The 13024-nt window shown below is 36.7% G+C and overlaps 1 protein-coding gene across 8 annotated transcripts in view; it reads left to right on the top strand.

The window, feature by feature from the left end:
• Nucleotides 1-13024, top strand: part of INPP4B (inositol polyphosphate-4-phosphatase type II B) — an 805823-nt gene that overhangs the window by 732034 nt on the left and 60765 nt on the right. For all 8 annotated transcript variants that reach the window (XM_032333489.1, XM_032333488.1, XM_032333487.1 and 5 more), the window contains one exon: nucleotides 1250-1347. In XM_032333489.1, coding sequence (XP_032189380.1) covers nucleotides 1250-1347 — 98 coding nt within the window. The remainder of the gene's footprint in view (nucleotides 1-1249; nucleotides 1348-13024) is intronic.

Genomic DNA, 13024 nt, shown 5'->3' with positions numbered 1-13024 from the left:
TAATTAAATGCCTACTATATAATGACAGTGTTAAAGAAAAAGAAAGTCTGCCAGACATGTGAAAAGATCAATGAATAGTGGATGGAGTGGCGAAAATAGAAGAAATCCAAAAGAGTGCCTAGATTTTAACCTGAGTTAATGGCAGAGTATTGGGGACATGTTTAATTTTAAACAAAAGGAGGAGGTGGTTTCAGTTTGGGCTTATGTTGCATTTGAAGGGGTTGGGATAATTCACACTGAAGCTTTCAACTGATATCTAAAAATGCAGATTTGAATGGAGATACATATTGGAAGCCATTTACATATGATGCTTTTATAGAGGGACAACTTGACCATGAATTTAAATCTGGGACGTGCTTAAAAAAAACACAAGGTCAGTGATATACAGGTAGAGAGTTTTGTGGTAAAGAGACAGAAGAGCACCACTACAGAGGCTGTCTGCCTTCATGGTGTAGACAGAAAATAAATGTTGGGGGGTGCCTGGGTGGCACAGTCAATTAAACATCTGACTCTTGATTTCAGCTCAGGTCATGACCCTCAAGGGCATGAGATCAAATCCTGCACTGGGCTCCATGCTGGATGTGGAGGCTGCTTGAGATTCTTTTTCTCCTTCTCTCTCTGCCCTCTCTGTGTGCGTGTGTCTCTCTCTCCCTTCCCTTTCCCTCTCTCTCTTAAACAAACAAACAAACAATAGAAGAAGTGTTGACAGTTGTAAACCACTCTCCAGAGATTGTAGAGGTCTATACGTGCCTGCAGCAGCCGACAGTGTATACAAGACTGTGCCCAGCCAGGTGTCTGCTTTTGGTGTTCTAGACCCCTCCTCAAGCTGTCATGGGTGAGAAGGAAGATTCGAGGGTTGAAAAAGAAGAGGCAGGGTTTTTGGCACTGTAGAAATACCACCCTGCAGAGGTCGGCGAACTAACATTAACTACATATCAACCACGCACAAACACGGGAGCTGGTGTTATAGATTTGGGTTTTCATTTGACTTCATATCGGATGATTGCAAAAATAGTTTGGTGTGTGAAAGGGGATTGGTGGAATCAGGGCCAGTGGAGACTGGAATGTGTTTAAATAACCATTGTGCAATGTAGCTTAAAAAAGACTCCTTTAAAAAAAAAAAAAAAAGGCTCCTTAGGAAACTCTTGCCACCTACTTAAAAAGGAGGGGTGAAAAGTGTTAGTTCCAGGAGCTTCTTTATAACCTGTAACTGTTTTCTGTTTGTTTATTTTTTTTTTCCTATTTTTAGGTTTGGAGATGTCTCTTTGCAGGAAAGTATTAATCAAGAAAATTTTGAACTTCTAAAAGAATATTACACAGCATTTATGGAAAAGATGCCACCTGATTGTAAGTATGCCAGCCTCAGAAAGTGTCAATAATAATTTCTTGATTATAAAGTCTCACGCCAGACATAGAGGTCAATGGGAGAAAGACGCGTGGGGTAAGGATGGGAGAGCAACTCTGAGATTATCTGAACCAAGGAGACTGATTGCCGAGGTGGCAGGGCTGACACCTGCCTTCCTGCCTTGATTGTGCTCTCGATGTCCTGCTGCTTATGCTAGGACATTAATTTCAGTGCCGCTGGAAAATACCAAAAATCTAAAAATAAGAAACTTATAATTGGAAATCTCAGTTGAGTCCAATAAAAATTTTATGTAATTCTTAACCATGTAAGAGCCTTTAATAAGTATTTAGCTTTCTGATTTATAATCTGTATCAGATCACACATATACAAGGAGAAAATCAGGTAGAATACAAGTTTGTACAGGTAATAAAAAGTAATACGGCCAGAGGAATTAATTGATTGAATATATTTATTGGGATATTTATGTGAAACTGTTGAGGCATCCATGCCTATAGAAATGTATCTTTTGGAATTTTTTTTTTTTTTGTCATTGTTCACTTCTTTTTCCCCACAAAATTAAGCACATAGCATTTGAGCATTTTGAAACCAGAGAATTAGAAATGTGTTTGGGAGTGCCTGGGTGGCTCAGTGGGTTAAGCCTCTGCCTTCTGCTCAGGTCATGATCTTAGGGTCCTGGGATCGAGCCCCACATCAGGCTCTCTGCTCAGCAGGGGGCCTACTTCCCTTCTCTCTCTGCCTGTCTCTCTGCCTACCTGTGATCTCTCTCTCTGTCAAATAAATAAATAAAATCTTAGAAAAAAAAAAAAAGAAATGTGTTTGGAGTTCATCAATAAGTAGTATAAATATGTTGAAATATTGAGACATTTACAATGATAAGACACTGAGTTTTAATAAAGGAGGAAATATTTTAATATTTTTAATGAAAAGCTATAATAAAAGCCTACAAGGCAATTTGTTCACTGATCTGTAGTCTCATACTTATTCTGAAATACCTTCAGTGGAAGAGCATTTAGGACTTTTCATAAGCCAGCGAATCTTGCATCAGAATATTACAATGGTATATGCAAGTTCAAGTGTGGATAGTTAGAAAAATTCACCTGGCAGTGAGAAAAATTCACTTTCAGGGTTTTTATATTATTTTATTTCACATGAAATATTATTTTCATGCCAAAATGAAATTAAGTGCAGGGAGACTTTTTGGTAGCCAGCATACTTGTGAATTCTAAATTTAATTTCTTGAAAAATTAATAATATAAACATAAAATATAAACATTAATAATATAAACATAAAAATTAATAATACAAACATAATATAAACATAATTATAATAAACAAAACTATTTATAAATAATATAAATATAAACAATAATATAAACATAATATAAATAATATAAACATATTCGGTATTAGTAACTAATGAAAAAAGGTTTATTTTAACTTGGATGTGGGTAGATAATTTTTTTACAAGTGACCTAAAATCTGGATGGGAGTAATTCTCAGAATTCTTATAAACAACTTGGTTTCTACCAGTCCTTTCAAAGTATGGTCATGGGCCCAGCAGAATCAGCATCACCTGGGAACCTGTTAGCAATGCAGACTCTCAAGCCTCTGCAGATCTATTGAGTTTGCCCTGTAATCTGTGTTTTAATAAACCTTCCACATGATTTCTAATCCATACTGGTTTTTGCAAACCAATGATATGCCATCGTTCTTCAAATTATATATTATATTTTGGGGTGCCTGGGTGGCTCAGGGAGTTAAAGCCTGTGCCTTCAGCTCCAGTCATGATCCCAGGGTCCTGGGGTCAAGCCCCACATCTGGCTCTCTGCTCAGCAGGGAGCCTGCTTCCTCCTCTCTCTCTCTCTCTCTCTCTCTCTCTCTGCCTGCCTCTCTGCCTACTTGTGATCTCTATCTGTCAAATAAATAAATAAAATCTTTAAAAATTTTTTTTTAAAAATTCAAATTATATATTATATTTAAAAGTAGATTGTTGGCAAAGTCTGTGAAGGACTTCAGTACTATATAAAAAACAATTATTTCACCTTAAAAAGAAATATGTGTAAGTCATTGTTGAATATGTATGTCATTAGTTATTGCCTGAGATATGAAATTTTTAAAAAATCCCTACATTCAAGTCATTTAAACTCTTCATAGGAACAAAAAAATCTTGAAAACATTAAACCTCATATAATATTCTGCTAATTAAATATAACTAAATGTGTTTATAACTTGTAAATATATTTCATCCTTGAAAACATAGTAGACTTTTGCATCAGACCAATTGTATTTCATTAGTTGGACCATTGTCTTAACACAGTTTTTCCTGATACTTTATTTCCTATTATGTCAACATATTTTTGAGATAACACTGTTATAGACTTGGCACAGAATTTTTTGACTTTACTTTGGTTGTTTTCCATAACAAACTTCCAAGCCTGACCTATGTAATTATACTGACGTATGTAGGGTTATACCTCATGCATAAATATTATAACCCAAAGCCTCATTCGAGTTACACTCCATTCAAGAAAGAAACTATAAAGCTTTATTAACAGTGTGAATAGAGGTTAAACTATTTGTAAAGGAGGAAAAATTACCATGTTGGCTCATCCCCATAATCTGTATAATCTATTGTTTCTTTCGCAAGTGAAATTAAGAGATAATTTGCGTCAGTGTTAAAAGAATAAATTAATCCTCTAAAAACATGACTTTCACTTAATAATCCGTTTTAGATGTATTCTTCATTAACTTACTAACCCTGTTTTTTTTTTATTGTTTATGAATTAAATACTTGAACTCTACATGTTTTTGAAGTAAAAAATTTCCCTTTCTTCCCCCCAAATTTTTGTTTTACCTTGAGGGATGTCCTTTACTTTTGTGATATTGGGATTGAATGAATAAATCTGTTTCAGCTGATATGAGAAAACATACATGATAGGAGACTATCCATAAGTACAAGGAAAGAAAGATTAAAGAACCCACAAAAAATGGAGGAATTGTTAGAGATTGGGGGTCATCAAACATTGCTGTAGTTAAATGAGAAGGATTTCAGCCAGGACAAAGTAAACAAGAATTTACAAATGCGATGAAGAAAAAGGGATTCAAGAGAAGTTGTTGTAATTTGGTGGTTATGAGCATTGATGACATTCCATGGAGTTATTTACATAAAAACATGGACTGGAACCACATCAGAGGCATTTAAAAAGACAACTCGTGTTGTACAAGTAGACAACCAGAGAAAAAGCCACTCTTCCAGGAAAGTTTATAGTGACTGCAAGGAATGAAAAGATAGGCTGAAAATAGTAAAATCAAAGAAGAGGGTTTTTCTCTTTTGTTTCTCTTTAGTTTCATTTTCCAAGAGAGGTGAAAATTTTAAAGACGTATAGAAATTGCAGGACAGTGGCGAGGGGCTAAGAATCTGCTCTGCACCCTACCTGGGGCTTCTACAGGTGGGCACAATGATAGGGCCCCTAGAATTAGTCAGAAAGCCCAGGAGGGGCCCCAAGAGAGAGCAGAGGACTATGCCTCCCATATGATACAGAGATAGAACTTTACTTAAGAGGAAAAAAGGAGAATTCTGGCTTTTAGAAAAAGAAATCTGCCTTGCCTGCCTGAAGCCCCTGTGACACGTGAAGAAATCCAATACCAGGTCACAGATAATTCTTTTAAGATTGGTGTTCTGAGTGCATAAGGTTTGGAAAGAGGCTAGTGTACTTTAGGCCTGCTGGTCTACCACTGTCTGTCAGGTCTTCCTGGTCCTTAGGTAGCGTCAGAGGAAATTGCCTTGAAGAGATTCTTCACAACCACTATATTCACTTTAAAAATCAGATTCATCATGGTTTTCCCTGAATCCTGTCAAATTCTTTTAACATAATAATTAAAACATCTTTAACTATAATTTGTAAAAGCTGTGCATGAGTGTCAAGCACTCTGATGTTTAGTTTTGCTGAGCTAAGATTTAGTTAACAGGGTGCAATTTATCTAAACCAAAATATTTTTGTGTCCTTTGAGCTTATATTTTCAGTTAACACTTTCCATTTTTTAGTGTTTTTATTTATCTTACCTCTCATTTAGAAAATAGACCAAGAGAGCAAAGTTGGTTCAGTGAAGGATAAAATTAGAAAGAACATTATAATACTAAAACTCAAAATAATGTGAAATATAAAAGTAACAGGACTCCATTAGGACAAGAAAACATTCATATGAGAAGATTTCCCAGAAGTAGATGAAAAAGAAAAACTTAACTATGAATACAATGTTGAATATCCAAAATCGGATTTTATTAAGTCAGAAAATGAATCTACTCACCCTTCATATCTAATTCTTTGTCCTTTAAAATTATTGCCCTATAGCCATTGAAAATTCACCAGGTTTTCAAACATAGGACAGAACTCTCTAATAAATCTATAATTTTTTCTAGAACAAGTATATAGTAATAGTTTCCTGAGTAAAATTATTGGATTTTGTTTCTCTAAGAAATGAAAAAAAGAGAGAAACAAAACAAGCAGAGTTACCAAGGTATCATTATGTAAATTAAACTTACAAATGGTTACACATCTGACTATTGCTAAGAAACAGACAACTAGCTACAGTATTTTCAACACATACCATGCTCTGGAAGAAATCAGAACTAGGTCTTGGCAAACTTCTTTAGCTGATCACACTGTTGGACTTTCCATATGGTTCAATACCATAGAGTGTGGGAGATTAGTGGCTGGCTCACATGCTAACAGGTACCTTGCGTTACAAATGGATAAAACCACTGAAGAGCAGCATATAAATCAGTCCTTGGAATATTAAGCATATATCAGAGAGAAGAATTGCACCACATTTGCTCTGTTTATTAATGAAAATTAAGGCTAATTAAATGGATATTTCCTTTAGCTAGTAGTGATATTATGAGCTCTGGTTGCAGACCAGAAAATATGTGATGTAATCAATACTGACAGCATCAGTGATATGTGCCACATCGATGGGCAATGCTCCATAAACAAAATAAGGTGCATCTGAATATCAACCCACTTACTGTTTATTTACTTAAAATTGGAGCCCACATGTTTTGACACTTGCAACATGGCTTACTGCTGCACAAGTGTAGACATGCTGTCTTCAGTTTCTCAGAACAAGTGCTGGGTGTTTCTGGACCCTGCTTTTCAGAGCCCTGTATCCTTAAACTGCCACCCATCCTGAGCCTGGCTGGCCAGACATCAGCAGCCTCGGGAAATAACCTGAACTTATAAAATGGGCAATGAGGTAAGGCACGTATCTCAAAAGACATTAACAAACACATGCACACACATGGAGTTGCACACACACACAGACACGTAGACACAGTGTTGCACTCACGCACACACCCCACTAAATGACTTCCAATAATCTGAGTTGGCTTTTCGTTTTTTGGAGTTATGTTGTTGTTGTTGTTTGTTTATTTGTTTTCATTTGGCAAAGGGACTTTCTGACACAGGTTAAATATTTCCCAGGTTTTAAAGTAAATTTCTGAGGCACCTGGGTGGCTTATCCGATTAAGTGGCTGACTCTTGATTTCACCTCAGGTCATGATCTCAAGGTCCTGGGATTGAGCCCTTCATTGGGCTCCATGCTCAGTGGGGAGGCTCCCTAGGATTCTCTCTCTCTCTTTCTGACCCCCCCCCCAATAAATAATTTTAAAAAATAAAGTAAATTTCTAAATTTTTAACCTTTTCCCCACATATAGCAATACTAGATCTCTTCTGAATAATTCACATTTATATATGATATTAATATTATATTTATTTATTTATTTATTTATACACTATTTCTGAACATTAGGACAGCCTCTCAACATTTACAGAACAGTGACACCAGAGGCTACTGTTTCATTCTGTCAACTTAAGCTTCAGCTATGGGTGATAAAAAAAATACTGTAAGACCCATCCCCCATCACCTTTCTCCCTCCTCCCAATATATCTTTTCTCTCTGCTTCCTTTTTACTGTCCATAAACTTTAAAGGATAAGATCAGGAAATGCAAGAAGAGATTAACCATCACACAGAGTCAGATAGAGAAGGGTGTCAGAATTAGACATGTTATGCTAGCCTAGGTTATACTTCGGTAAAACAAAAACAAAAAAATACCAAATCCTTAGTAGCCATATCAGTCCTAGCCCTGTCAGGAATACACATTTGAGGAATTTGCTACAGAGCACTGATGATTGACATTTAAAAAGAAAAGGGGGTGGGAGGAGAAATTAACCAGGGATCAACATAGCCACTCCGAATTTAGCAATAGCAGGAAGCTGCTACCAGCCCAGGTGTTAAAGGGACTTAAGTCAGATGTAGTGTCACCAGGGCACAAAAACTAGAGCCACCCAGCTCTATCTTTGCTTTTGGGTGGAAGCTGTCCGGTAGAACCAGGGACCATGGACAGAGCTGTTGTCCCTGGGAACTGGAGCTGTGCAGAAGCCACGGATGCCCTCTTAGGAAGCCAAGAGATCAGGGGAGAAATGAGCTGGTTTCTGTCTCCCTCCTTCCTTTAATCTCCCTCTTAATCCTCATGGTCCAAACTTAATTATGAGTCAGTGGGCAGCAAGCAGCCTGGGGAACAAGGTTGCCTGTGATAAAAAGCCAAAGGGAAAAAAGTACAAATAGATATGAGAACAAATCAGCAGGTGACCAGCACCGTCCGCCCCTCTGCCACTCAGCACCTCTTCTTACCTTTTACCCACGCAAGAATAATTTCAAATAATTTCAATAATTTCAAATAATTTCAATCCGTATTTGGATGTGGGGTTAGCTCTTTGTGTTTTAGCAAGCATTCCAGATGATTCTACTGTACAGTAATATTTGAAAAGGTTAGACTTGTAAAATGTTATAGATTAGCTATCAAATTGTATGTTTTGTGTTTCATTTATACTCCAGACTTGAGTGTAAAACAAAGTGAAATTCCCAGAATATTGAAATGTTGTATCTTTTATTTAGTGTTGTTTAACAAACATTTATTGACCTAAGTGAAATGTGTAAATAAAGCACCTCAGCTGTAATCATGATTCTGGGCAATGTGAGATTACCTTGATTTATTATGCCAAGCTAAATTAATGTGTATAAGTTTCTCAAGTACAAGGAATAATCTGAATATTATAGATTTTTGGCATTCTCAACAAACATAAAGGTAAAAGAAGATATAAGATTCATAAGTTAACATGTGAATGTTTTCCCAACAGGAGCTATAAATTACTGCATAATTAAATTACTACTTATCATTTCTGTTTTACAGACATCCAACTTTGATACCATGTACATGGCCAGATATTCAAATGAGAAATACAAATACTCATCCAAATATTTCACTTAATTTCGTTCAAACATATGTATATTTGCAAACATTCAGATGGCTGAGGAGATTTTCACATATTACCCATATGTTTGGCATTGCATTGACATTAAAGATGAGTAAAAGGTATTGGCAGTATAGGAGAAATTATTTTATAATGTAGGACCACCTTAAGGGTGGAAATGTTCCAGAAAGAACAGATAACAGTGAAATTAAAAAATGACTAGCTGTCTCCAATTTTTCTCTACCCATCATTTTTTTTCCAGTCAGCCTTTATTCTACGTAACTTTACTAACACTGGTTTTGTCAGGGGTTTTATATTGTTAAAGCCAATGTTCAATTCTCTGTCCTCCTCCTGCTTAATCTAGTAATAGGTTTGACATTGTTAGTTTTTCTCTTTCATCACTCACTTCCTGGCCACCACACTTTTCTGTGATTGCCTCTACTCTCTGACTGCTACTTTTCAACCTCCATTACTGAATTTTCATTATCTTTTTGACCTCCAAATGTTGGAGTGTCCCAGGATTTAGTCTATGGATGTCTACTTTGCCCTTATTGAATAGTCTCTTTGCTTTAAATACCATCTATTCATTACTGACCTCCGTACCTACATCACTAGCCCGTTTCTCTTCCTGGGTCTCGTATATCCTGCTCACCACCTCAAACTCTACTCCTGATATGCCCTTAAAAATTTACCTTTCCTACAATCATCACCACCTTAGTTTTTAATCAGTTCTAGCTTTTTACGTTGCATTGACAAAAAAAAAAAAAAAAAGTCATCCTTGACCCTTCTCTTTTCCTTACACCCCACTTTTAGTCTATCAGAAAATTTCACTGGTTCTATTTCCCAACAATGTGCCACCAGTTCCCACCACCTGTCTTGCTACCACTCTATGCAAGTCCTTGTTATTCTCATTTATAGATTATGGCAATAATGTCCTTCTGGACTCTTTGGTTCCTCTCTCAGCCTCATTGAGTATTTATCACTGCAGCTGAAGTGATCTTTTAAAAAGGAAAGCAGGGGGCACCTGGATAGCTCAGATGGTTAAGTGTCTGCTTTCAGCTTAGGTCATGATCCTGAGGTCCTGGGATCAAGTCCCGCATCGGGCTCCCTGCCTTAGTCGGGAGGTTGTATCTCTCTCTGCCTCTCTCTCTCTCTCTTTTGCTCCTGAATAAATAAATAAAATCCTTAAAAAATAAATAAATAAATATAGAAATAAAACCATGTATCTTCTCAAACTCTTCCAATAGGCCTTATTTCTTTGGTAAATGAAAAACCTGAGTTCTTTCAATGGTCTCAAAGGTTCCCTGTAACCTGGCAACAAATCTGCCCTTTGACTCTCCTCTCCTACCTCTCTCTCCCTCGCTTGCTCCACTCTGCCCCACACTGACCTCTTGCTGTTTCTTAGACATTTCCTCTGCTTCAAATGCTTTCCCCTTATATGGCTCCTTCACTCTTCTCTTTTAAGTCTTTCCCCAAATGTCACTTTCTTTCTTTCTTATTTATTTATTTATTTATTTATTTATTTATTTATTTATTTATTTTTCAAATGTCACTTTCCTAGTGAGGCCTTCCTTGACTGCCATCATTAAAATTGCAGTCTCCCATGCCCTGGTCCCCTTCTCCATAGCATCTACCACCATCTAATGTACAGTTCATCATTTACCGTGTTTGGCTCTGTCTCCTCAGAATGTAAGCTCCATCTCCTTGTCTATATTTTGACTATATCCCCACTACCAAAAACAGTGTCTAGCCCAGAGCTTAGCCTCCAAAAATATTTGTTGAATGAATGAATGAATGAAATATATGAGGTCTATTGAATGTTTTAAAGAATCAGAGACTAATTGGGATCTTGTAAATAATCTAGACTATTCCAAGAAATACTCTTTCTGCTGGTAATTACTGGGCAATAGTAGGATTCTATAGTCAAATAGTTTTGGAATTCACTTTGAAAGTTTTGAAAAGGCTTATAGCCTGGCCAACCAAGTTGTTATGTAAAGGAGCAGAGAGTAAAGAATTCAGGCTTTGAGGGTCAAAGGATGTTTGTTAAAGACCTGTACCCCTGGGGCTAATAATGCATTATATGTTTATAAAAAAATTTAAAAAATTATTTAAAAAAAAAGGATGTCTGTTAAAATCAATCAACTGGAGCTGCCATTGTAGTCCAAATTAACCCATAGACAAGGTGTGAATTAATGAACATGGCTAAATTTTAATAGAATTGTATTTACAAAAACACATAACTGATTGGGTATAGGCTGCAAGTCATAATTTGCCAGTTCTACAGTGTCTAAAGCTATTTAGTTTTGTTGAAATAGCATTTTATTGCCATATATATATATACGTGCATACATACATACACACACACACACATATATATATAAATACTCATGAGCATCTTGCCGAATAAATGCTCCTCGGAACATAGTTTAACCAATACAAACTTCGTGAATGGGAGAGCAGAGACTAAGTTGCATGTTTCCTGACCCCCCACTTAAGGGCTTCTGATCTTAATTTAAAATCGCAGATTTAAAAACATTTGAATATTTCCAGCAGCACCTTTATTTTCTCTTTATAATTTCTACATGCTAATACGTATAAACTTATTTTCAACTCATTGCAGAAGAAACTCTGATGTACTTTCACCTTCAAGCTTTTAATGCTCTCTGATGTTGATAAAAATTTAAGAGAAATTTTTTTCCCTGATCTGTCTCTAGAAGCACTCCCATGACTTTTTGAAAGGAAAAGTGATGCAAGAAAGTATTCAGTTTTAATTTTTCATGTACAGGTGAGACCACAGGCATAGACTGCTAGTGTCCAGTAACTTCTACACTAGATGGAAGCAACAAATAGAAGCAACACCACAGGTAACAAAGACAGACACACACCATCACATATGTCCATACAAATGGCCACCTCCCTCAGTATTGACTTCTACATCTTCTGTGTTACTTCAGGATCCTCACAGATTAGATGCATCCCTCCCCCCCCCCCCCATTAGCCTTATCCTGCTCTAATTTACATAGGAAAAGTCTAAGATTGATTGGTCTTTTAGTCATCCTTACATTTTTCTATATGTAGACAAAGTAGACTAGGTCTTGCATTACAGATTCTACCACTCGTCAAAGATTGGCTAGACTCCCACTAAGCCAGGCTGATAAGTCTGCATAAAATGGCACAAAATCAAAAGATATGAATTCAACTGAAAGCTCACTTAAGTGAATCACTTGATGTTTTGAATGCCTCCATTTCATTATCGACTAAATGAGAATAACTAATACGTATATGCCAGTACTTCAAAGCACAGTCTGCCATTATCTCACCAGAGAAAGGAAGTTAATTTTCCCAGTGTCAGTTTCTGGACTGAGAAGATGTCACATTGCACTTACAAATGTGAGAGTGATGGACAAGATCACGACAGTGTGCACTCTGAGTTTCTCAAGAGACTTCTATTTCTCCTGTGTACAAACAAGTCAACTTATTGATCCAGTTAAAATTGATCGTAAAGCTCTTCCTATAGTTTGAAACAACCTGCCTCTTTTGCCCATTCAATACACTCTTTTCTTCTGTCTCATCTGTATCCCTTCAAATAACTATCTATACTAACTTTAATGAATTGTTTTCGCATAATCACTGCTTATCTGATAATCTGTTTAAAAAGCTGGGGCTCTTGGCGGGCTCAGTTGTTAACTGTCTGCCTTCAGCTGAGGTTGTGATCTCAGGGTGCTGGGATCAAGCCCCGCATTAGACACCCTGCTTGCAGGAAGCCTGCTTCTCTCTCACCTGCTCCCTGTTTGTGTTCCTGCTCTTGCTCTCTCTCTCTCTCTGACAAATAAATAAATAAACTATTTTTTAAAAAATATAAATAAATAAAAAGTGTATATTTCTTTGTGGAATACTCTGATAGAGATGAAATCTTGGAAATCATCACCTCTAGGGTGAGTTCACTGGCCCCACAGTGAGAAGTAGGGTAGATACTAAAAATCTGGTTGGCTCCATGGGTTAAGCCTCTGCCTTCAGCTCAGGTCGTGGTCTCAGGGTCCTGGGATCGAGTGCCGCAGCAGGCTCTCTGCTCAGCAGGCAGTCGGCTTCCCCTCTCTCTCTGCCTGTCTCTCTGCCTCCTTGTGATCTCTTTCTTTCTCTGTCAAATAAATAAATAAAATCTTAAAAAAAAAAAATCTTAGGGCTCACCTTCCCTTTTGGAAATACATATCACCTACATTAATACAAGTTTCCTATGACTCCAGTTAAATCCAATAAAGAGCCCAACAATTAAAGGTAAATAAAAATTAGTTCCAACTTTGAATTAAATATCAAAAAGGAGACAACTAGCAACTTGTGATTTAACTT

Source organism: Mustela erminea, chromosome 2 (genome assembly GCF_009829155.1).
Source record: "Mustela erminea isolate mMusErm1 chromosome 2, mMusErm1.Pri, whole genome shotgun sequence".
NCBI classification, from domain to species: domain Eukaryota; kingdom Metazoa; phylum Chordata; class Mammalia; order Carnivora; family Mustelidae; genus Mustela; species Mustela erminea.
Note: the sequence above shows the minus strand (reverse complement) of the source record. Positions and strands in the feature narration are given on the sequence as shown.